Source organism: Esox lucius, chromosome 23 (genome assembly GCF_011004845.1).
Source record: "Esox lucius isolate fEsoLuc1 chromosome 23, fEsoLuc1.pri, whole genome shotgun sequence".
NCBI lineage: Eukaryota > Metazoa > Chordata > Actinopteri > Esociformes > Esocidae > Esox > Esox lucius.
Genome location: NC_047591.1, coordinates 16038775 through 16063035, shown reverse-complemented (window position 1 = coordinate 16063035; position 24261 = coordinate 16038775). Strand labels below are relative to the sequence as shown.

General features: G+C 46.8%; 1 protein-coding gene across 1 annotated transcript in view; it reads left to right on the top strand.

The window, feature by feature from the left end:
- snd1 (staphylococcal nuclease and tudor domain containing 1) overlaps positions 1 to 24261 on the top strand; it is a 182970-nt gene that overhangs the window by 103962 nt on the left and 54747 nt on the right. The window contains exon 17 of the mRNA XM_010887370.5: positions 18749 to 18937. Coding sequence (XP_010885672.3) covers positions 18749 to 18937 — 189 coding nt within the window. The remainder of the gene's footprint in view (positions 1 to 18748; positions 18938 to 24261) is intronic.

Sequence of the window (24261 nt, the reverse complement as noted above, 5' to 3'; positions counted from 1 at the left end):
TTATGTGGTATAATACTTTTAATCAGGTTTTTGGTATGGGTCAAGAGGTAGAGGCTGCAACAAGTAATCTATAAAAATCTATGTTGGCAACGAAGGTCACTTAGGTCGATTAGTTAGGTCTACCCGAGACGCAGCAAAAAACATTTTGAAAGATAGCCGAGGAGGAAGTCGCGTACGAACAAAAACGTTGAAGAATTCAGTGAAAAGGTTTGTTGTAATATTTGTGAAGCTGAACTCTCATGGCACAGGAGAACGACTGTACAGTAACGCATGAACAATTAAAAAGAGAACAAATTGTAGCGTTGATGACGGAAGATGACTAAGGCTTAGCACAGTACGTTAATATAATACACATTTGTTTGTATTCATGGAGTTACGTTTTTTTTTTATTGAGAAATAGTTCATGTTGAATGCATGGCTGAGCGTTAATGTTTTTCACCGCCAAACCAGTGATCTACTAGCTCGTTAAGTTTGGGTTCGGTTGAGCGGCTCGAGCTAGCTAAGCATTGACAATGTTTTGCATTAACCCATTAGTGTCAGCGTTGGTGAGTTCTGTATTTCTCCACAGTAGAAATATTAATGTACTTAAATGCATTAAAATGCGCGTTGACATTTACAGGATCAGTCAGAAGTATCTCAACCAGCATTAGGATTTCTATATTTTAGGAAGCAGTCTTAGAGTTTTACGATTATCAAATGTTTTCTTTTTCTATACCTCCCATTTTGGGCTGGACGTGTAATATATTGTTTAGTAAGTAAAATCACCATTATGGCTCAGTTAGCTTTGAGATTCTATCTTTTAAAGCGAGTCGTTTTGATCACGAGGCAAATGTTGGCACGCTGACGTAGCTCACAATCTCTGGGAACCGTTTTGGCTCGACTTTGCCACTTTTACAACCACCGGCGAAGTAATTGCAACCGGCATCTTTTAGTCCTGAGAGTAAACATTTATTTTTTGCGTGTTACTTTGCAGAGCCAAACCGGGTTTTTTGGCTAAAATATCCTGGCACTGATTAAAGTTCATGAACGTTGAAGATAAGACGCCCCAGGACCAATGCAAGCAACACCGTCCTGTATAATCATCCTCTGTGCCTATCAGGGACTCATTACTTTTCCTCTTCTCCCTGTTTTGTCAGGGTTTAGCTGTGTACAATTAAATATGAGGCAGAAGAGAACCACCTGGCTTCATGATGTTGTAGGTCAACTGAGGAATCCCCTTGTCGGTGTCCTGTTATTGCCCTGCAAATGGCTTTCCTTCGCTGTGTGCTTGGGGGGAGTATTTGTCCCCTTTGTCTTCTGTCGTAGGTATCAGAGATGATGCTCACTGTCATCGCTCCCCCTCTTTATTCTTCTGGGTTGACTACACCATACGTCTGCTGTTGTGACAGCTAGAGATTCTACCAAACCCCGCTGTTGTCGTCCGTTCACACGTGCACGGGGTCGTGTGAAATAACACACACACACACACACACACACACACACACTCACTCTTGATCTGTTGTGCGCTTCTCCGTCATTCCCAGAGAATGGCAGGTGCACAGATGATAGTTCTGTGGGTCTGAGCCGCTGACAGCCTAGAGCCGATCAGGACTCCGCAACCACAGCACTTAACCTGTCAGTCCAACCAATAACACCGTATAACTCAGAAACACTTCATTAGCACCAATGAGAAACCCAGTCTTTTATTATTCTGCCTTATGGATTGTGTGTCTTTTGTGTAAATGCCAAGGCAGATGAAGCTTGTCTGAAATTGCCATAAAGTTTTTTTTATTATTTTTTTTTTATTTAATTTGATTCTGCCTTAACCAAGTGCAGAGCTTTTATGAGTTCATTCATTTATGCTCATCTATTGTTAATGTAATGTGGGTGACTAAAGAGCTCCGGGTATTATATTTTGTATTCAGAGCATCAGGTCTTATCAGGGTGGAGACTGTTCAATTTGATGGCTATATCCTACTTTGTCAATACCCTGTCCTTTTCCACTGGAAAGGGTTGGGGGTGATGTGAATCAGTAAATGCTGAAAATTCCATCGGCAGCTAAATTCCACTTCACAGGTAATGCCAGTTTTGAAACCAAATTCATCTATTTCATTTTTCCTGTGACACTAGTACCAGGTTTTGTATCACAATTCTTGATCATCAGTCAATACCAAAACTATATGCAGTTGATACCAAAGGTCAAACATTGTATACACATATTAAGGCTGCAACTAAGTATTTTGATATTTATTATATTCTTCCTTTGATTAGTTTAAAAACATACAAAATAAACACATTATTTCCAACATTACGTGTTCTAAGTGTTTTTCCTCTCCTGGCACTATGCTCTTTTTATAACACTTTGAGATTGCAGAAATGAAATAATAGAAAACGTGGATGACACAAAGGCTTTTATGAAGTGCATACAACAGCTGTTTTTACATTATTCCTCGAACACAAAGCTTTTATACTCTTTAGTGTGAATGGTGACAAACTGTTTTGATTAATTATGAATAGTAAAGAACACCATGAACACCATCCAATTAGTAGAGCCAGCTTGTTTACTTCTAGGGAGGTTTGCAAGTGAAATATGCTAAAATGTTATGTTATTTTTTGGGAATTAATTGTGCTTAATGAATCTCTACAATACAATATGGAGACAGACATACAGGTAATATGGAAGGCTAAGACATTGCACCGGATATTAGGCAACATAAAAAATAGCTGAAGATCCTCAAGTACACGGACAATGTCACTATATTGCAATAAATTGAGGTTGACTGGGGAACCTTTTTGTGCAAATGTAGGATTTGCAGTTTTATTCTCATGACGTAATCCATCAGTGATTCAGGGAGCGCTTAGCTAGCAGGCGTTGCTCAGCCGTAAACCAACTCCATGTCCACACGTACCCCAGGAACTTGGTGGTGCAAATCAGTCATGCATTCATGAGCGACGTCTAAGTTCGAAACCACATTTCTTGAAGCTAAACCTAAAAGAGCTCTCTGAAAACCAGACTCGTTTTCCATCATTTGCTGTTTTCTTTTCTTTGGCTGCGTTTTAACTAGCGAATCGATAATGCAATTGTTGCCGACAATTCTTTTATTATCGACATTATCAGTGTTATCGATTAGTTGTTGCAGCCCTAAAGCTGGTTTCCCAGAACAGCACTACATCCAGCCTGATAAACCCAGCTATTGCACAGCTCAGTTATTTTGGAATGTGTAATTGACAAAGGGATTGATTGGTATCAAACGTATCATAAAATCTCAAATCTCCTTAGAGAGGTGTTATAATACCCGTAGTTACATATGTAATAACCTTCTGCAAGTGAATGTATGATTTCCCAAATATTGTTCCAGTTGTGTAAAATAACAGATTCTGAATATAACCACATTAATGTGCCACGCCAGTCTCTCTTCCTTCATCTGTCTTTTGTCTCTCGATCCTCTCCCCACTGTGTGCTCCATCTCTTCCATCCACTCCTGTTCCTCTCCTCCCCAGCCTCTCTGCAGACTCATTAACAGTGCATTCTAAAGGCTAATCTGGTAACGCTGTTTCATTAGGCTGCAATTGGTATTTGAGTGGATTCGTATGGGCCCAACAGACTTGCGGTGGCCCTGGTGGTTTCTTTTAGTGTCTTTTTATTTTTCAAGCCTGGCCTTGACCGTGCGATGCACCGTGTACTGCCTGTCCTTTTTGGTGCTGGCGGGGCTAGGAGTCGTCGTTGAACAGGGTTGCTAAGCTAATGCCAGGGCGGAAGCTAATGCCTGTCTATCCTGCTTTAATCCAGGAGTTCAACTAATGTCACGGTAAAGGACAGGGCCCGCATCTGGACAGGCAGGTTGTGTGTTCTGGGGGTGCACATGCATGCGCATGGAAGGATGCAACGGTAGCCCCCCCCCCCACGGGCCATCCAAGACCTTTGTCTCCCCCGCCCTCGGCCACTGCCTTGACTGCGAGAGTCAACGCTTTACAACTCCTACACTGTTTATTCCCCGGCATCACATCTGGTTCACAAATGGCACAGAGGTTAAGCAGGCCCGCCGTGACACCACTAATTTGATGAATGTGCAACATCCTGACCGGTGAGGAGGATGAGGGAGCAAGTACGAAGAGGGAGCGTTGACGTCCTCTCTCTTCCTGTTTGAACTGTCTCCCGGTCTCTCTATCTCCTCTCGCTCTCCTCCTGGCTTTCAGTCCCTCCCGTTCCTCCCTCCTGATTCCCCAGTCAGAGCACGTCCTGTCCCAGGCAGTCTGATTAGCAGCATCTGTGTATCCCACAGTCTTCTGGGGGTGATGGAGGGAGGGGAGAGGATAGAAAATAACATTATCTCTCCTTCATCGCTCTCCTCCCTTCTCGTCACCCTCTCCCCCTTCTTTCCCCCCTCATCTCGTTATTATGTCGCCTGTTCTGAGGTCACCTCCCACACCCCTCAACCACAGAGAGCAGAGCTGCACTGCTAGCAACAAAGGGAATGGGTGGTGGCACATTGAAAACTTTCAGTTTATGGTTTACCTCAGCAGAAATGTTGGCCAAGCCAGGGGGAATAGAGGCTGATATAGGCCAGGGGTACGCTGAGAAGGTGGAGGAATGTGGAAAGGTGGTGTTTGGGTGGCAGACAGCTAGGATGGTTTTTTTCTCTCATTAGCGTTTTCTGAGATGTTGCATGGTGTTCTTAGCTTGTTGCCATAGCGAATGCTAACTACAATGTTAGTGCGCTACGCCATAGAGTGAGTGTTCTTTCATTGACAGAAAGCCAAATGCTTACTGGCAAGCTTCAGACCTTGTCGTCTGTACCTTAGGAATGTGAGCCCAAGTCTAGTGCAACATAGCACGCTAGGTGGCCTTGTTTGTTTTCCGATTGAGATCTCCTCTGCTCCTTCACACATTGTCCCTTAAAGCTCCCTGACTGCAGCTAATTTCTCTTAGCCATGCGCCCATAACAGCACTGAACACCCCCCCCCCACACACACACACTTTGAAGGCCTGTTCTTGGGCACACGCGAAGCGAGGTGTGCCTAGCTGGTTTGCGGGCGTGGAGACAGAAAATACTGTAATCCCATTTGGGAGACGCTGCACTCTGCCGGTGATTAGATTACTTTAACACGCTGCTATCATGAGCTCTGTGTCTCAAACGCCCAGGTCCCTTAAAAACAGCCGTAGGAAGTGTACTAATGCCCTGGCATTACGGAGTGGAGGCTGCCCGGGCCGGCTTGCTGGCTGGCGGGATAGGTGACTGGGTCACTTCTGGTGAACACCTTTAACCATAACTCTGGTGTGGGAGTGGATCCAGAGGGCACTGATTGGCCCTCTGGATCGTTTGCTGATTGGCTGTTGAGTCCAAGGCTTGACTGTCTCCCTGTCTTTTGGTTTTGGTTTGAGTCTGTCTGCAACACACTGCCAACTCAGGGACTGTGTGTGTGTGTCAGGTAGCTCAGCTCTGGTCTGGTAATTGGCTGTTGACTGGCGGGGTGAAGAGTTCACGTCCCCTGTTTGGTGCTGGTACGGTGGGGTGGGTATGGAGTATACTGACACATTCTACTAGGGAGGAGGCCGATTTTACGGGAACTCCTGGCCCTTAATGCTAGCAGTAGGGATGAACTTGGTGTATTCTTAGTGCACCTTTTTTTTTTTTTTACTTGTCTCCCCCCCACTTCTGACATGAGAAATACTTGCACACAATTGAGTCCTTCTGTCAAGATATATCATGTTGTCCTGTTACCCCCCCTCCCCTCCATTCAGTGCATTGTATTCAGAGCCATGTTTAGGGAAAAGCATAAGGACAGAGGAGCTTTGCCATCACTTACCCTCACTCTTCCCACACCCCTCCATCGCCAATGATCCTCTCCCTTTCCAGCCAGCTCTAACCACTAGCAGTGATCTTCTCCTGTTTCTACTGACAACCGTTTCCAAATCGAGAAAAAGGGCGAGCAGGGTTTCTTTATTTTTTTTTTTATTCTTTCCTTCACTTTTCCTTTTTTTTGTCAGATTGAGTAGTGCAGATGGTTTTCTGAGTGACAGTGTCTGGTGAACAGAGCTCTGGCCATGTCACAGGGAGAGCCAGTGTGCAGACAAATGATGATGGCCAATCTGTTTTCCCCAATTGCCTGGTCTCTGGCTTCCATCATTGTTTCTCCAGAGTTCACAAAGGCCCAGTAACCCTGGCCACGCCACGTTGCCAGAAATGTCATCTTTCGAGATACTTCCTAATTATTATTATTATTTTGGGACTAAATTGTTTTTGCAACATTTTGAGGTGCTTTTTGAGGTGTATTTTTTCTGTTAATATTCAGCCAGTGTAAAATACTGAAATCAGATCATATTATTCATTCTTGTCCATCTCCAGGTGACCTCAGGCAAATGTTTGGCAGCAAACATTTCTCAGCAATCTGCGATTCTCAAATGACTCAACTTCTCGTTCTTCAAAGTTTTTTGGGTCTGATCTCCCATGAATGTAGAGCAAGAATAGTATCCTTGTGGTATTATTCACAATTAAGTCAAGAGCAATCAACTTTTTTTTTTATGTTTCTGTCCTTCTTGAAGCCTTATTCTTGGTTTAAATGAAAGGTTGCCTGCATGATTGTCGGTAAGAGGTGTTGATGTCTTGAAGGTAACGAGCTGTCGGCCTAAACCGTTAAATCACAGCTTGTCAGTCGTCCTCAAGACGTGCCAACAAGGGTCTCATAACAGACCCGCAGTCTAAGTCTGCGGTACAGCGTGGTGAACACCACCCAATAGACATGCCTGTGCATTGTCTAGAACTGTTAAAACAGCATCAACTGGCACTGTAAAGACGCATGCGCGCAATTTGGTATCATGGATTTTATAGTTTGTTTTGCTTTTGTGTGTATTTAGATTGTGTTTCGTTGAGTTTGTGACCTCCGGTAGAGTGGCTGCCCTCTGCCCACAGCTGATGGGCGTTCTAATAAAATATCTGAGTGCCGTCTGTTTCCAGTGTGTTTGCTCAGTCGCATTGGGGCTCTCTTTACAAGTGACAAGTGTTCCTGTTATTGGTGAGTCTGCAGTATCGATGGTGAACTAGAAAGTATCCTTCGGGAACGCTGCAGAATTCTGATCCGTCCCATGAAAAACATTGGGGGAAAAAAAGACTCACTATTTGATTTTCTCATCTTCCTGTTGGCTGAACGCCTGTGCCCAGAGACTGCCAGGGAATGGCTTTGGTTGTTGTGTGTGTGTGTGTGTGTGTGTGTGTGTGTGTTTGCCCGTGTGTGTGTATGCGACATGTGCGTGTCACTTTGGGGTGGAATGTGGCTTAATGCCCTCTCCAATCATTTCCCTGAATTTATAGGTTTTTAGTGTAGTCTGTCTGCTCCCGTAGAGGATGCCCTTCAACACACGCTTTTATACGACATGAATGTTACCTCACTGAAGGGCAGACTGCTCTAAACAGCGTGTCCGTGTGTCCATAGTGCTTCTGTTCCTACATCGCCACCACAATTCCATTACAGCCGATCCATAGTTGCCTTTATTTCCCTACACAATAACTCTGTGATATTCCTGTTTTTCCAGTTGTATTAATTCCGTTGGGGCTGCCCCCTTGGCCCAGAGAGAGGGGAATTATATGTGATATTAGCAATATTACAGATGTAGCTGGATATGCATGGAGCGTGTGTCCTGTGGATCCCCTGAAAGAGACTGATGATAGGTATTGCTGTTATTGATTTTAATAACTCGACTGTTGGAGCGTCTCGGCTTGCTATCGAGCTGCATGCTAAACACAGTGGCTCCATACACACATTAACAACTCTCTCTCATACATCCACAGTTTGCCATGCTTTGATGGATCAGTATTTCCTCATGCAGTGCGCCCCAATGCGACGGCGCGTCCCTGTTTGCGTTACGTGCCGGGCTTGTGTTTAATGGTCACGGTCGTTCCAGCATGATGCTTCTCATTCGTCGGTGGGATTTGTGTGCGAATTTGGTCTACTGATCTTGCTGCTGGCTGGCAAACAGGAGTGTGCGTGCCGGTGTTTGGGGCGCTGTCTTGGTCCTCCTTCCCTCCAACCAGTGGTTCTTCTAGGGCACCCCTGGGAGCGCGGGGAAAGGCATCGGTCGGTGTTGATCGATGGCCTCGTCTCGCCCTCGGGGGTGGGACGGTGGATGGAGCAACCCACTGCCCTCGTCCACATTGACCCCTGCTGTCCCGGGGGCTACGCTTGATAACTGTCATGAGTCCCCTCTTCCTTTGTCAGGCCGGGGGGGGGGGGGGGGGGGGGGTGGACCGGGGCTGATGGCAGGATGTGGGTCTTCGTTACATGCCCCGGGTCTGTGATTATTCACTATTTGGGGTCTCTTGGCCCTCAGTGGGATGGTCTCTCTGCTCTCTCTCTGTAAGAGGCTATGCTCGGCTCCTGGTAGGCTTCATACACCCCCTTCATAGTCTTTTCTGTCACATGCCCGTGACAGACACTCTCTACCTGTCTCTCTCACAATGTCTGATATCTCCAATGTCACACACTACTACTCCCGAACTGTTAGGGGGTCTGATTGGACTTTCATTGGGAATCTGTGTGGCATTCCAATTCTCCCCTGACCCTTTAGCCAGGGCTTCAGAACACAGACACTCCAGTTGCTGTGTAAGAGCAGAAAAGCCTTCCAGAGCAAACTCTGGCTGCACATCAAAGCCCAGCCCCCGCTGCCAGTCTGCGTTTTAATTGGACACTTTGGGAAGCGAACGCTGTAATGGCCGTGTCAACATCTTGAAAGTTGAAAGTAGTGAAAGAGGAAGCAGGTTACGTTCTAATGGCTCCATTTTCCTCTCTCACTTGCTCAAACCCCAAAGTCAATCCATGGCGACGTTTGGAGTACTCCTTTGAACTTGTCCCAAAACATAGTCGATGTTTGAATTTAAAAAAGTGACTCCCACCACTTCACAACAATGGTATATTTTTTTGGGGGGGGGGCTGGCTGCAGTAAAGAGGGATGTCTGATAGTGGCTCTTCAGTCATCTCTCCACCTTTCTCCCTCTCTTTCTCTTGGTCTGTCCATCCTATCCTTACCTCCTCACCTGTCATAGGCACCGCGGAGTGCCCAGTACAAACCTTTCATTACCAGCGAGCCCTCTGCCATTTATCTTCCTCTGTCTCTCCCATTCTCTTTTTCTAGTCTTTCCCCCCCAGTAATCCGCAGACTGGGCAAACATCAATTATCTATTGATGAGGGAAACTCATTAATGGGAGTCAGGTTTTTGTGCATGCAACGTGGCCAGAGGGGATGTCAGTGGTGGTGGTGGGGTGGGTGGGTCATGCATGTTTCACTGACCCGTTAATGATCCCTGACCGAGTTGAGAAGGTTCAACCCCCCCACCACCACACACACACACACACACACACACACACTGCTGCGTGGGTCTCTGAGTGGCATTGATCTCATTATCAAGGAGGATAAAAACACTGTGCTCCTCATTGAACCTTCACCCATGCCCTGTGTAAGCTAGCATCCACCTGGTGTTTTGTGCCTGCCTTGTGTTACATGGAGCCGACCCTCCTCTCCCGAATGACCATTGATTATGTGTATAGTCATTATTATCGTGTCTGCGTTTCACTAGGATGTCACAGGACTGCCGGCGCGCTCTGGTGGGTGGTAGTTCAGGTGAATGGAGAGCGCAAAGTGCTTTCAGAAAGCCACATTATTTCGTGAAGCAGGGGGGAGTTGAGGACACAGGAGATGGATTTGACACTGCAGACCAGTGGCGCGATATATGTGCATGCGTGTGATGTTGGCCCTCCAGTTCTGCGTGTGTGTTTGTCCACGGCCAGCTCCTGTCAACATTGTGAGAGGTTTTGCAATAAATGTTTATGGAGGAGCCTTTTGCTGAGTTTACACACCCTTTCCTCAGCAGTTATTGCTGCTCTCAGTGGTTTCCCCCCCCCGCTGTCCCGGGCCGACCCTTACACCTCTCGCACACTCTTTAAAAACCCCTGGAGTGCCTCTGTTTTCTTCTGTAAACGCAGGGCCCCTCCAGGAAGGTTCGAATGACACCTCATTTCCTTTGGGCCTTGGCAAAGGTAGTGTACTCTATAGGGTTCCGTCTCGCATGCAGCCGAAGTCCCTCTGGTTGTCGTTCAGCTCTGGTTGTCGTTCAGCTCTGGTTGTCGTTCAGCTCTGGTTGTCGTTCAGCTCTGGTTGTCGTTCAGCTCTGGTTGTCGTTCAGCTCTGGTTGTCGTTCAGCTCATGGTGACTGTGACGGTTTAAAGAGGTTTGTTCTCAGCTCTTCTAGTTTCGCCGTAGACTTACGGTGATGCTGGACCTGCGAGGGCAGGACTCCACTACGGACGGACATTGTGTGCCGTCGCCGACGGTGATCGTGCCTAGCGCCTGGTGATCGTGCCTAGCGCCTGGTGACCACTCCTGATAGACACGGCGGCGCTTTATATATTCACCATAAAGCAGCTAACCTGAAACAAACAAGCTAATGTCTCCACTCACCGCTCGCCTGGTTATCGGACAAACCTGGCTGCTGTGTAGCTCGTGGAAAGCAAACGGCCCTGAGCCAGCCGGGCGGGCAGCCTTTCCAGGCCAGGGAGCAAAACCCAATAGCTGCCGGCCCTTTGTGGCCCCCCCGGGAGTGGGGGAAGCTCCTGCCTCCTCTGAGAGGAATTCATGGTTACCTGGTTCACTGACTAAAATAGCCTTTTGTAGTATTATCGATAAGGACAGTGTGTGTTGCTTTTGCAGTGATGATAAAAAGACAGTCTGTTTGGCTGAGTTCCTGCCCTGTGGTCTGTAGTCTGGTGTTCCAGTGTTCTGGTCAGGACGTTGCCATTAGGCTTACTTGTGGCCTGTTTAATTAAAAGCACCATTACTTCCGAAGCAGATCTACACCGTCCGGGGATTGCCTTTTTTTTCTCCCCCATCCTTTTTAAGTTGATCTATATTTATAGATTTCCCCCCCGGAACCATGAGGCCTTCGATCTGCCACAAGTGCCCGCTGTGGGGCAACCCGGCTGGGGTTGTTTTAAATTGCTCCCCTGGTAAGTTGGGCAAAGCGGTGGGTGACATGTTTCTGTTAAAGTGTTTTACACAGTAGGCCTATGTGGGTTCCAGCTCTTCCAGTGTTTGTTTCCACCTTCTCAAATGGCACCCTTTTCCTTGTGTTGCGCACTAGATTTGACCTGAGCCCTATGGGCCTTTATGAGACCTAGAGCTCAGGAGGGGGGCTTTGGGAGGGAGCCCGGACCCTGTCCGCATAATGACCCAGGTGGTTGTGTCGTGAAAGGCTTATTAACAAGATGAAAGGCCCTTAATGATTTGAAGCCGAGCTCTGAGGGCTCTTCTCTCTGGCCTAAGGTCCATTGTGTTGTGGGAAGCCACATGGCTGCTCTGGTATCACAGCGTTATCATGTGTTATTATTTATTATGGTCTATAATGGGGCTGTTCCAGATGTCATTTGGCACGGTGTATCTGCGTGGTTACATGATTGGTAATCTGTGCGTCTGTGTGTGCTATTCCACTCAACGGCATCTCAGCCAAAGCCATGAGCGGTGACACACAACCGTTTGAAGATCTGGCTTGTTGCTTTCGGTCTACTGTTTTTTGACTACTCTGCATATATTTCATCTTTAGTAAGCAGTGATTAACACACACACACACGTTAAGATGTCGTCTACCCTCTGATAGCACTGCGCGCTCCGTTGCCCTCGCGGCAGTGCTGTCAACAAATGCACCAACAGTGCTAACAGAACTCTTTGCCAGAGACTGGGACTAACACACACCCACTAACGCACTCCCTCCGCTTGCAGCGCTTAGGCAATTTCCCCTTCAAAAGATAAAGCTGTCATCATTTTCACATCGGCTGTCAGACATAAACCTGTCTTGGATGATGTATTTATTCCGAGGTAGGCTAATAGTTGTTCATTTATTTATTTGGGTTTTTACTCATCATCATTGACATGTATTGTATTTATTTCCAACTCACTGTGCCATATAGCGCCAGACTAGCTCACATTGATTGGCTGCTGTTTGTAATGCCGTCCCAATCTTTCCCACATCGGAACACAGAGTTGGAAAATGTGTCTTTTATGGAAAGTTTTAGGGTATCCACTTAAAATAAAATAAAAATCTATAATTCATTGAGAGGCACAGTACTGACAGATGATTGATTTGGCCTGGACTGGCGTTGTTCGATACCTCTAAAATGGTTTCATGGTCGACTGAGCCCCCCCCTCACCGATTCAGCAGTCCTGTCCAACCAACGGCTTGATGCCATTACGTCCCTCGTCACAACACATGAACAACACCTGTTATTACTTTTCCTCCAGAAAGACTTGGTATTGATTTGGATTGGTGAAATGGATCATGGGACATTTGAAATGATCATTAATCACGGTGGTCTGTTTCAGTTACGGGGTTTTCACTGGTTCAGTTTCATCACGCTCATCTTCCCCCGTTTCTCTGATCTCTTACATCTGCTTCATATTGCTTATTGGTCGAAGCTTGTTGATTCCCTTCCCTTAAAACACACGCACTCTTCTTGCCCTCCTTCAAGCTTCTCGAGAGCTTAGTTTGATTAATGGCTAATTCCCAGTGGATGAGGTGCAGACTGGAGGTATGAAGGGCTGAGGTTGTTAGCGTCATACGGATGGAGAGAGGAATGACAGGGATGACAGTGAAAGAGGATGAGTAATATTGTTTATCCTCACCCTCTCACCTCTGTCATACCTGCCATCTGTGGTGTTTATACACACACACACACACACACACACACTTTTGGGAAGAAATTGTGGATTAGCTTTGAAGAGTCTATTTAACCTAACCTTGACACCAAAATCCCTACTCCTAACCCTAACCCAAAAAATCCTAACCTACCTGTAAAACATAGTATATTTGCTGGTGTGGGTGTGTTGCTTTGTGAAGTACACACCCACACCAGCCATTAGAGCAGAATACTGCTGTTTTACCGCCCCAAGTTACATACAATACTCAGTTTCTATCTAAGCTTGTCCGTGTGTCACTCTGCATGTCCTGAACAAACGCTCATTCACATCCATTGATTTGTAACTGACGCTCATTGAGCTGTCTTTTTTGATGATCTGGAGCCCACCCTGAGTGTTCTGTCTCTCAGTTTGCATTACTCATTATAATAGTCAGGTTTCTGTGTGTGTTAATATGAATGCATTAACTGTCCTGTCTGTAGGCTTGCCCATCCTCTTGTTAGTCACTTGGAAAGCCGTGTCTGTGCTCACACACACACACACACACACACACACACACGCACGCGCGCCCCCACACCACTCACACAATCTGAATTGAACCCCAGCAGCGTCGGCCAGCACCAGACACCCCCCCCCCCTGAATTTTACGATCACCGGAGGTTCTTTTGAGTTATGCAATGCAACGTTTATACGGCCCAAAACTTTGGCCCAGTAATTGGACAGTGCCGTAAAAAGCTGATTTAAAGTGTGCAAGATACAGTCACTGGTGATTGAAGACAGGCCAGCAACTAAGCGTATATTCTTGTCCTGGTCTCTGGGTTGTTTTCTACTGGGATAATGTTAAGTCCAGATTCCGGCTCGTTTCTCTAATCAATCAATCGTGACAGCTTTTCTGAAGGTGTTTCATTTCCATCCCCCCAGTGCTTTTTTGATTTTATACAATAAGTGCAGCCCTTTAGTGAACAAATCCCTCATTTGAAACAGACTGGTGAATTAAAGACAAACAAGTCTCTGGGACTAGAGTTGATCAGTGGCCTTTCCAGGCCTTCCTTTTCTATGGACTCCCAAAATGATTGGTCTTTTGTTGTCTTAAACGGTTCCCACCGTCTCTTGTGTTTTTTTAATACACTGGTTTACAAGCCAGTCGTTTAGGAGATTACCAGAGCCCCATTTGTGTTCCGGCGGGAGCCATTTTGGCTCATCCAAGCCCTCCACTGGGAGCCATATGGGCTTGGTTCTAAAGCTGACGTCTCTCTTCGCCCCTAGCTCTCCATTCTAAGCTTTTTTTTTTTTTATTATTATTATTTTATTTTTTTTTTACATTGGACTGAAAAATAAAGAGGCTCGCGTGGGTCTCTGCCGCCGATCAGCCACCACAGCTCGGATCAGCTCCAGAACTCCGGGGGTGTGAATCCAGTCTGTTACCTCAGACAGAGAGTGAGAAGAGAGCCTGGGAAGAGAGAAAACATGCCTAGGTGGGGGTTGGGGGCATACATGCCGGGGCCCCGTCTGCAAAGTGGCGGTTAGTAATCAATGAGCCACGTCGCCTCAGATGGGGGCGTGGGGGGGCCCCTAGGACGGCACTGCCCCGTCTACGATGCGGCGGGCAGCCTCCGGCCAAGGGATGGCGTGCCATCAGCCGCAGGTAAGACGCGTGGCGTTTGTCGGAGACAAAACAGCCAGGGCGTAGCACGGGGGAATTCAGCGGGGTAGAACTTCTCATGTATTGGCCGAAACAACAAGGTTTTAAGCGGAGTGAGAACTCTGCTGACGATGCTGTCACAGGTCTAGGCTTAGACGGCGCTAAGCTAGCACGCTGGCGAACAGCTGCTGTCCGAACCCATCTCGCGGTGAGGTCACCAGGGTGCCGGATTAAAGGAGAGCACCGCTCCTGCTGGGATGGAGTCGGTCACTGAGGGGCCCGGGGAGGCCGTCCACGCCAACACGTCCTCGTAGCTGGTTAACCTCTGTTTTGTCAGGACCGTGTTGGTGGCCCAGTGTATTGTAACATCTCGCTACTATTTTAGACATCACGTTGTCCCGCGCTGTACGACAGTGAGCCCACTGGAAAGTCCTTTTGTAAGGCTACGGGAGGAATGCCTCCGCTGCTGAAACCCCATGGGAGACGCCTCTCTGATTCCGACCCTCTTTCCATGGAGGAGCAACACATTAGCTTTGGGTCAGATGACTAACAGGCCCACTGATGTCTCGCACCTCCGTTAGCATCCGAAGTGTTCCATGGTGGAATAAACTAAGTGAATAACATTGAGTCGGGACAAAGCTAAAACGCTGGTAAATGAGTTAAATACAGAGTTTTAGTGTCAGTTAGCGCCACAAACGGGAAGTGAACCGGTGTGACTTAAATGTTTTAATGGTTGCATTGCTACATGCTGTTAAACCCAATACTGACAGCTGAGACCCTAAGGAACACTTGCATGTTGCTGCCTGCCTGCTTGTCCATCAGTTTGTGTGATATGCTTCCATGTATAGCACAGCCAGTATTATTGATGATGCTCTGTAGGACAATTTGTTCCCATTAGGCTTCACATAGCTCCTCTACCATTAGATGGGAACGTGTGTTCCCTTGTCAAGTGGTTAGAAATTCTCTCTTCCATTAGGCCTCCCTTATGAGGCAAACAAAGTTGTGTAAGTGGTCTAGTGAAGGTGGCTTCTCAGTCCTGTACTGAAGGAACGTGTGTGTGTGTGTGTGTGTTTCTGCTTGTCAAGTCCATCACCCCTTCATAGCGTTCTTACCTCTCTCCCTTAAACCTTCATCCAGTTCTATCTCTTGCTCGGCATATGTCGACACTCAGGATGTTGTGAACAGATGATTGATCTACTTGTTCTCCAATTACTCAGTTGCCACTTTTAACACTGGAGAAGTTTATTCCCCAGCGCCGCTAAGTGGGCTCTGGAGAGTTTTCCTCCGTCCCTGGGTCAATTACAGACAAGGTAGCTATGAGGAGAAAAAAAAATGTCTCAACAAGCACATCTGAACACGTCTCAATCAGCGGCGCGTCAGATTGAAATGCCCAGCGAGTGATTAGAAAAGCTTTTGGAGACTGTAAATTAGCCTCGGAAACACGGTAAGGGGCCGCCGGGGAGAGGCGGACGACGGTCCACCGTTCGTTCATCTGGCGTGAACATTGCCTGTCTGAGCGGAGCTCGGCCCTGTCGCTCCGGGAGCTCCATCACTCTTCAGCTGGAAGTCCTTAATGTCGAACTGTTGCACCGCCGGTCCGGTTTAACGCATCGAGTCAAATCGCCACATGCTCGTCGTGCCGCTGACATCTACTGGTGCAGATGGACAAGGGACGGACGTCTTTCCGTCTAACTAGGGAGCACAGCCTGTCTGCTCTCCACCAGCTCCAGATCACTGGAGTCAGGTCACTAACTAGCCCCTTTTCTCTCCCCTCAACTCTCACTTCACTTCTGTGGTTGACATTTAGGTGCTGGGAGGTGCAGTGTGACTTTAATAGCTAGGTTACATAACTGGCAGGCCACTTAGAGAGAGCGAGGGGAGGAAAGGGGGAGGGGGGGGGAGTCGGAGAGGTGAGGAACTGGGCTCATGTCTGTTCAACCACTGTGAGGGTTGCAGAGCTCTACTGGTCCTCTTAGAGGCATTTGTAGGTATATAGAAACATGCCCGAAGTTCTGTACCTGATGTTCTGTAGTTAATTTTGGTAAGTTTGGCGGGCAATGCTTATGAAGGAGTTGTTCATGTCACCATCTTGAACAGTGTCTCCTAGTGGAGGTGGGGTTTGTGGGATGGGCAGGCATTAGTTATGGACAGCAAAAACAATAGCATTTCATCCATGGCAGTTTGAATGCAGAGATTCAATGATGAGATCCTGAGGCCCATTGTTGTGTCATTCATCTACCACCATTACCTCATGTTTCAGCATGTTAATACACGACCAATGTCACAAGGGTCTGGACACTTCCTGGACACTGAAAATGTCTTCCAGGGGCATTGTACTTACCTGACGTCACCCACTGAGCATGTTTAAGATGTTCCGGATCAACGTGATTACAGGCCACAATCAACTGGCTGATGAACTCTGAAGGTGATGTCGCCCTTGAGGAAAATGGTCACACCAGATACCAGTTGGATGTCTGATCCACACCCTTCCCCCTTGTTTTCAAGGTGTCTTTGTACACCAAATCCGTATCTATATTTCCAGTCATGTGAAATCCATAGATAAGGGCTTGATTTTTTTCTTTTTGAAGTCATGTTGTGCATTTGATTTTGTTCAGTTTGTTCAGAGTGTTTTTTGTTTTTTTTAGCATTTTCTCCATATAAAAAGTTGCTATGTGAAGTCGCACAAATGTGTAATTAGGCCTAGTGTCTTTTATCAGTGTTCTTGAAGAAAAACATTAGCACATGCACGCACACGCACGCGCGCACACATGCTGTAATTCAAATGCCCACATAACCATTACAAAAAGAACAAACATAGCTTTGGTAGGATTTGAGAAGAAAGTGTCCGTGAATTAGACGAGAGGCACGACCATTAAGCGCCGTGCATTAAGGGTCCATGCGGAATCACGTCTGCCTAAAAACCGTTCCATGTGCTCTCAAACTCTAGATGTGATTAATGTTGTCAGAATATTACCAATTATAAACACCCAAAGATGGAGCATTACCAGAACCCCCCCCCCCCCCCGACCCCACAAGCCCAAAACCGCCTCCAAATCTGCTAAGGAGGAAAGTAGTATCGTGTAGCCTCCGATTGTCCCTGTTTCCACCGTCCCATGTTGTCATTGTGATTCCAAAGGGCAGATTACTGTGCTCTCTCATTAAAACAAGCCTTATAGTTTGACTGGTGATACAGGGCGCAGAGGAGCTCGGCAAAGTCATTTCATTCAGATTTCCCACCGGGTCCTGTGGAGGCTAAGCAGCCACTGTCTTAATCGTTAGAATTTTTTTTTTTCCTGAGTATCTTTTTTGCAGCACCTGTCCTCTGCCTTCGCTCTCTCTCTTACGCCGCTCGGCCCCGCGGAGAGGGAGAACAACACCGTATTGATTTGTCTTTCTCTCCTGCGCTTTATGAAACAAAACGTAATTAATTGGTAATTAGCCTGAATAGGCAGATTTTGGTTATTGTCTATAAAGGGCTAATGTTGTTAAATACCCAGCACTATGTCAGCAGAAGGGTTGGCTGGTTCAGCGCAGAGCCCATTGTGACCCAGGGGAATGCAATTTAGCTTCCACTAATTGCAAATGATTTTAAGTGTGTGGGAACAACACTCTATGAAGGTATTGGAAAGTCTTAACTAAAGACTGGTAGATGAAGTGTGGACTGGATACTGAATAACAATCATTTCAAGGCCTTTTAAGGTTGTTGTGGAATGAAGAGGGAATGGCTGGAAGGAAGAGGGAATGTGTGGGCGTGTTGACTTTTAAGCTATTAAACAATCGATCAGCTAATCATCAATGTTTGTTATGGACGTACATTATTTTCCTTGTATGCCTCCAAATAACACAGTCTATCTCTTTTCAACTTTCCACTAATTTCGTTCCCTTCACGTTGAAGTAAATTTTTCTTTTTGTTACCTGTAATCACGTACAATATTATATTCCAGCACTTATCTGTCCCTGTCAGGTTGCATCCCCATAAACAGACCCCCTCAGCTCCGGGAGGAATATAATCCATATTTGTGTGGGGGACCCAGGTTGTCTTCGAGGCGTCTAATTGAGAATGTCAGACCAAAGTTAGTCGCAGCCGAGTCCCTCCGTCGGGTGTAATTGTGCGCGAAAGATGTGTGGCAACGGAGAGCTAAAGAGCGGGAGGCGCAGTGACAGTGTAGGAGCCTCCATGTTGTGTGTGTGTGTGTGTGTGTGTGTGTGTGTGTGTGTGTGCGCGCGCACGTGTGCTTGCGCAAGAGAGAGCACGCTTAAAGTTCTCAGATCGATTGAGAGCTCAGGGGCTTCCAATGATCTGTCTATTTAAGGGCAGTAGAGTCTCCTGCTTCGTAACACCCTCCCGGCTTTCTCTAATGGAATCTCAAAGCTAATCCCCGATACAGTACATTAACCCTGTCTCATTTCTTTCTCCTCTCCCTTGCTCGCCATCCCTTCTCCATTCTTAGGTGGAGGTGGAAGTAGAGAGCATGGACAAGGCTGGCAACTTCATCGGCTGGCTTCACATCGAAGGTGTCAACCTGTCTGTGGCGTTGGTAGAGAATGCCCTGTCCAAAGTTCACTTCACGGCTGAGCGTAGCTCCTACTACAAGACCCTGGCGTCTGGGGAGGAGGCCGCTCGTCTCAGGAAGGAGAAGGTGAGTCCTCGGTTTTGCCCATTTGCTTTTTATTGTGTGTTAGCATTTTGGATTTAGAAGGGTTTCTTAGCTTTAAAGCGCTTATGTTTGTTAGTATTTAGCACGCATGTGTGAATGGTCCCATTTGGATATACGTTTTTAATCGGTTTCATGATTTGGTCAGAGGGTAGTGTGAATCTGCTTTTGAGCAGCAACCTGTTTTCAAATGGAACTGAGGCAGTTACTACTTTACGCAGTGATCAATTTCAAAACAATGCAGCAGAAGAAAATGCCGTGCAATGATGCTGGGATCATGGCAAAATTCAACACCTGCGATATGCCATTTCAAGTTGAATCTGATATTGACCCGTGTCCCAGAGTTTGGAGTCTAGTCATGGATTCAAGTGGCAGCAGTCTTAACAAACAGTCTACTGAAATAAATCTACTGAAATAAATCTACTGAAATAAATCTACTGAAATAAAATAATGCCAACTTTTTTTTTTTTACTTTATTACATAAGCAATTTTATCATGTGCTGGAAATCATTAGCTTGGAGCCTTGTCTTAGCATCAGGCTTGGTTGGCAGGGTTAGGGCAGGTCTTTTTTTGGTTGGTCAGTTGTAGGTGACAGGGCATGGTGTTTATCATTGTGTTTTACAGCTGTGCTGCATGGGTGGAGGTCATAAGCATCCAGTGTCCAGTTGCTTTACTAACCCTAACCTCTTCCACTGTGAACCCTCAGCTCTTTGACTTGAAGTTTTTCATCCTTCTATGAAGAAATATAGGCTAACCCTAGCATTGCCACCCACGCCAGCTGGTGGTTTGTTTAGTTGGCGTTGTTATTGTACAGTTCAACTGGTTGTTGGTTTGATTCATTTCAGATGCTCTGGGCTTTGGGCGGTCAGCCAGACAATGTTGTTAGCGCCGTCTGGGAGACCGTAGACCAACTGCATTTAGTCTTGTTTTACCTGCAATTTGTTCGTTGTGCATTTATAAACCATATTCTGATGTGATTTTGCCAACATCAGAAAAACTCTTGCCCGCACGTGATACGGCACACTACCACAGGGGGTGTTTTATAAAATGGAAACCGGGATTTAAAAGTTGGAGAGGTGCACGGCAGCATGTGTATAGAAACCTGCTTGACTTGAAGCAATAGAAAATAAGATGCTTGCGTGTGTAGGTGCTTTTCACTGTGGAGATCAAATTTATAAATGGCTCAGACTACGCTGATGGAGCAGGGAGTTCTCTGAAAAGTGAAGAAACATCCTGTTTTGTGTTGTGGGATTACCCATGAGAAATGGCTGTACTATCGTGGATTATTGAGTGCCTCAACCAATCAAGAGCCTTTATTTCACCAACCCGTTGTACAATTTGCCTGGTCTTTGGATAGTTTGTGGCAACATTTGGCTTAGAATTTTTTAATATACCACCATGCTGTCATACCGCTGTATATCAATTTCCTCTAAATACATTGATGCCATCTCATCTGCTGCACGGATAAAGCCCGGCCAGTATTGGAGAGAGGTGAGACTAATGCTGCACCTTCAGGGAAGAGAATTGCCACATCAACCGTTATCACCGATGCCTCCTTTACTTTTCCATAGCGGGCCTTTGATGGATGGAGGCCCCCTCTCTTAGTGATCCCAATCTCTCCCTCCATTTTCATTATGGCTCAGGATAATTCAGTGCTGGGCCAGTCTGTCTTGTCTCTGCTCCAATCCTCAAACCTTCCTCCATCTTTCTCGCTATCTGTTTCTCTCTTTCTCTCTCTGCTATGCCCAGTGCTTGGGGAAGCTACCACGCAGCTTCTGTACTCGGAATGATCTATGGCCGAAACTAAGTTGGGATTGTGTTCTTTGTGCTTCCCCTGAATCCATCAAGGCTCTGGTGGTTTCAACGTTGGCTTCACTTGCATTCTTTTGGAATTGCACTTTGTGAGATGCAGTCATCTGGCGATGTATCTGGTGATATAGACTTTCCATGCATGGCATGGAAAGTCTATCACCTGGTCGTCTATGGAGATATCTGGGCCAGGCGTTAGGGAGAACTTAAAGGGCAATTTCACAAATTTGGACATGAATCTGTATTTTTCCTAATTATAGAAATTTTGCTAGGTCATTCCGGAGGTTCATTAAGAAAATATACTGTGTCGTTTTACATGCTGTTAATCCTTCCGAGTTGTTGTGTTGGTCTGCAGATGTTGGAGAAACCCTGTAATATTGTGACTGTATGTTTCTTCATAAGATAATGTATCTCCTTCCATGCGATTCCTCTCTTTGGCCCTGACTGAGAGGAAGGGCCAAAGCTTAGTTTTCCTGAGTGGCAGTGAGCAAAAAGAAAGTGGCATTACTCTCCCCGCCTTCCCTCCCTCTCTCACCCTGTGTTGGTGTTTGTGTGGGGCGGGGTCAGCTGTGTGTGTATTTCTATTGGGGGAGAGTCAGATGTGTGTTTTTGTGGGGCGTTGTCAGCCGTGTGTTTCTTTCTATTGGGGGAGGGTCAGATGTGTGTTTGTGTGGGGCGGGGTCAGCCGTGTGCGTATTTCTATTGGGGGAGGGTCAGCCGTGTGTGTTTTTGTGGGGCGGGGTCAGCCGTGTGCGTATTTCTATTGGGGGAGGGTCAGACGTGTGTGTTTGTGTGGGGCGGGGTCAGCCGTGTGCGTGTTTCTATTGGGGGAGGGTCAGACGTGTGTGTTTGTGTGGGGCGGGGTCAGCCGTGTGCGTGTTTCTATTGGGGGAGGGTCAGACGTGTGTGTTTGTGTGGGGCGGGGTCAGCCGTGTGCGTGTTTCTATTGGGGGAGGGTCAGACGTGTGTGTTTGTGTACATCCTCTGGGTGGAATAAGAGGCAGGGGTTGTGGGTATAATTGACCCTTTGGGACCTGCCTGAGAAAGAGAAGAAGGTCGTCTTCTTGTGAAGTGCGGCCACTCCGGTGTTGTTTTGCGTCGGAGAGCAAGGCTAGGTGTCCCATCCTCCTCTGCTCCCTGTCTTCATGGACCCTGTGGCTGTGGATAAGAGAGCCATTGTAGTTGCTGTGTCAGGCCCCCCCCCCCCCCGACAAGAAAGGGGGGCTAGACGTAATGAAGTGGACTCTGAGGAGTCTTGAGAACTCTTTCCCTCATTAAATTTTCCACTGCTGGGGGGAACTGAGATCGAGGGGGTGGGATCTGGGGTTGCTGCTCTTGCTGCTTTTGCGCTTGTTCCCAAAACTAAACTGCTTAGCTAGAGTGACTAACATCAATATATTTATTTGGTGTGTAGCTACGTCAGAGGTACCAGGTCATTATGGTTCAAATAAAAGCTCTCGCAAAGTTTATTTTTGCTTTTCTTTTTTCGGGATCAGCAAATATGGGCTCTGGGATCAGCATATGTGTTTCCTATGCAACACTCAGCTTGCCTGTGTCCTGTCTCCATAGGATGTTAAAGGTCACTCCACTCCCTAATTCTGTTTTCTCAGCTCTATCTGGGTAAGGATCTGAGCCTTTGCATCACTTGATAACACGTTTAACCACTAAATACAGCCTTAGCGATGCAGGGGTGATCGGTGGCCCCTCTTTAGCTTCCTGCCTTTGTCCTCCAACCGTAACGTGCCTTACCAGTGCCTGGAGAGAAGACCGAGCGCATTTTGATTTAATCTTATGTTGTTATAACAAAGCAGTATTCGTTTTAGTCTGATGGCCGGGGCCCCATTTGAAGTCCTTCCGTTTGTTTTGTAAAAGCATTTTTGTGTACAGAGACTTCTCTCTGGAGGGTGGAAGAATCAGATTCTTGCTTACGAAGCATCCCTGTAAACAAGGTCTCCTGAAACACCCGCCCGTTTCCACGTGCAGAGAGACTTGGGATGTTTTGCCGTAACAATTAATCTGAAAGTGGAACAGAGCAGCATTTTTCCTCTGTTCAGGACTTTCGATATGCCGGTTCCCGAAAGAACCAGGATGAGGGTGGCAGGGGGTGGAGGTGACCCTCCTGGGACACTTCTGAGAACACTTGCACACAACTGAAAGTGTTCTGGAATGGAGAGAGAGAGAGAGCCAGGAAGAAAATAAGCAATCAGTTTGAGCTACCAAGGCTCTATTTGTTGCCATGCGGCTTAATGCGTTTCATACTCCCCTTTTTGTTTTTGTAGCCATAGAATTCTGGCTCCTGACAATGTTTATGGCTCCTCAAAGGGAGCCCCAAGCCTTGGCGTGCTCAGCTGGGAGGCCATGATACAAGGCGGAGGAACGAACGCACTGATAATTGGAAGTGCCTAATTATGAAGAAGTAAATCAAGAATCAGTCCTTGATATAACCAGAGTGCCTGTTTCTGTTGAGCAAGGGTGTTTCTGCTGTAATTACCCGGCAGTGAAGGAGATTAGCTTACTCTGATGGTCCTTCAGAGAGCAAGAGAGCTGGAGGAAGGGATGGAGAGAAAGAGAGGACTGGGCGACCTTCCCCAGTTAGTGATCCCCCCCCCCATCTTAGCCCCTTTCTGCCTTCTACAGAGACCCCCACCCATCCGCATTGGATGTTCTTTCACCCTCTCATCACTCAGCCTCCCCTTGTTCTGTCACTCCCTAATCACCCTCACATTCCTTCTTGTTAACCATATTAATGCTTCTTCACAAATGCCCTAAGTGATGCTACTAATACCCGGAACTGCCCTCTTCTCATTGGTGGAGGCTGAGGACCGCTTTGTCAATCATTTTGTGCAAAGCCGTTCTGAGTGACTGTAGCACCTGCATTGCCCGTGACCTTAAGAACGACGAAATCCCACAGGTCGCAAAACCTTGGCCCACTGCTGTACTGTCTCGTCTCGGTTCTGCCTGCCAGCCGGCTTTTCTGACCGCTTGAAAGCACCCCGGGTTCTGCTTTGGAACTTCCCGTCCTTGAGGGTTGACTGATAGAAGTACATTATCCTGTTTCAGCTGGGTTTTTGGGGGAAAACTCCAAGAGTTGTGAAGGAACGACTAGAAACCCCAGAGCTACTAGCCAGGGAATCTGGCAAATCAACATTAACATTTTTATGATTAGCTGACAAGCACTGTAAGCATGTCCTATTTTTCTGTTGGTGCGCAGCAATCTTACCCTTTTGCTGGCCTCAACCAACATTGGATCACACAAAGGGTCAAGTGATTTGCTGCGTAAGCCGGAACATTTCCACAACTAATCAAAAAAGGTCCCCTTTCTACCTCTCTCTAGATAGTCAATGACTTATTATTTTTTGACATGTTGCCAGAAATGGTCCCAAACCTTTGGAGAACTCCCCCGTTGCCCTATCTGCACAGTCTTCTCCACAGTCAGCACATTACACACCTGGCTAAACAAGAACAAGCAGAGAATGAATCAAGATAATTGGGGTTTTAGT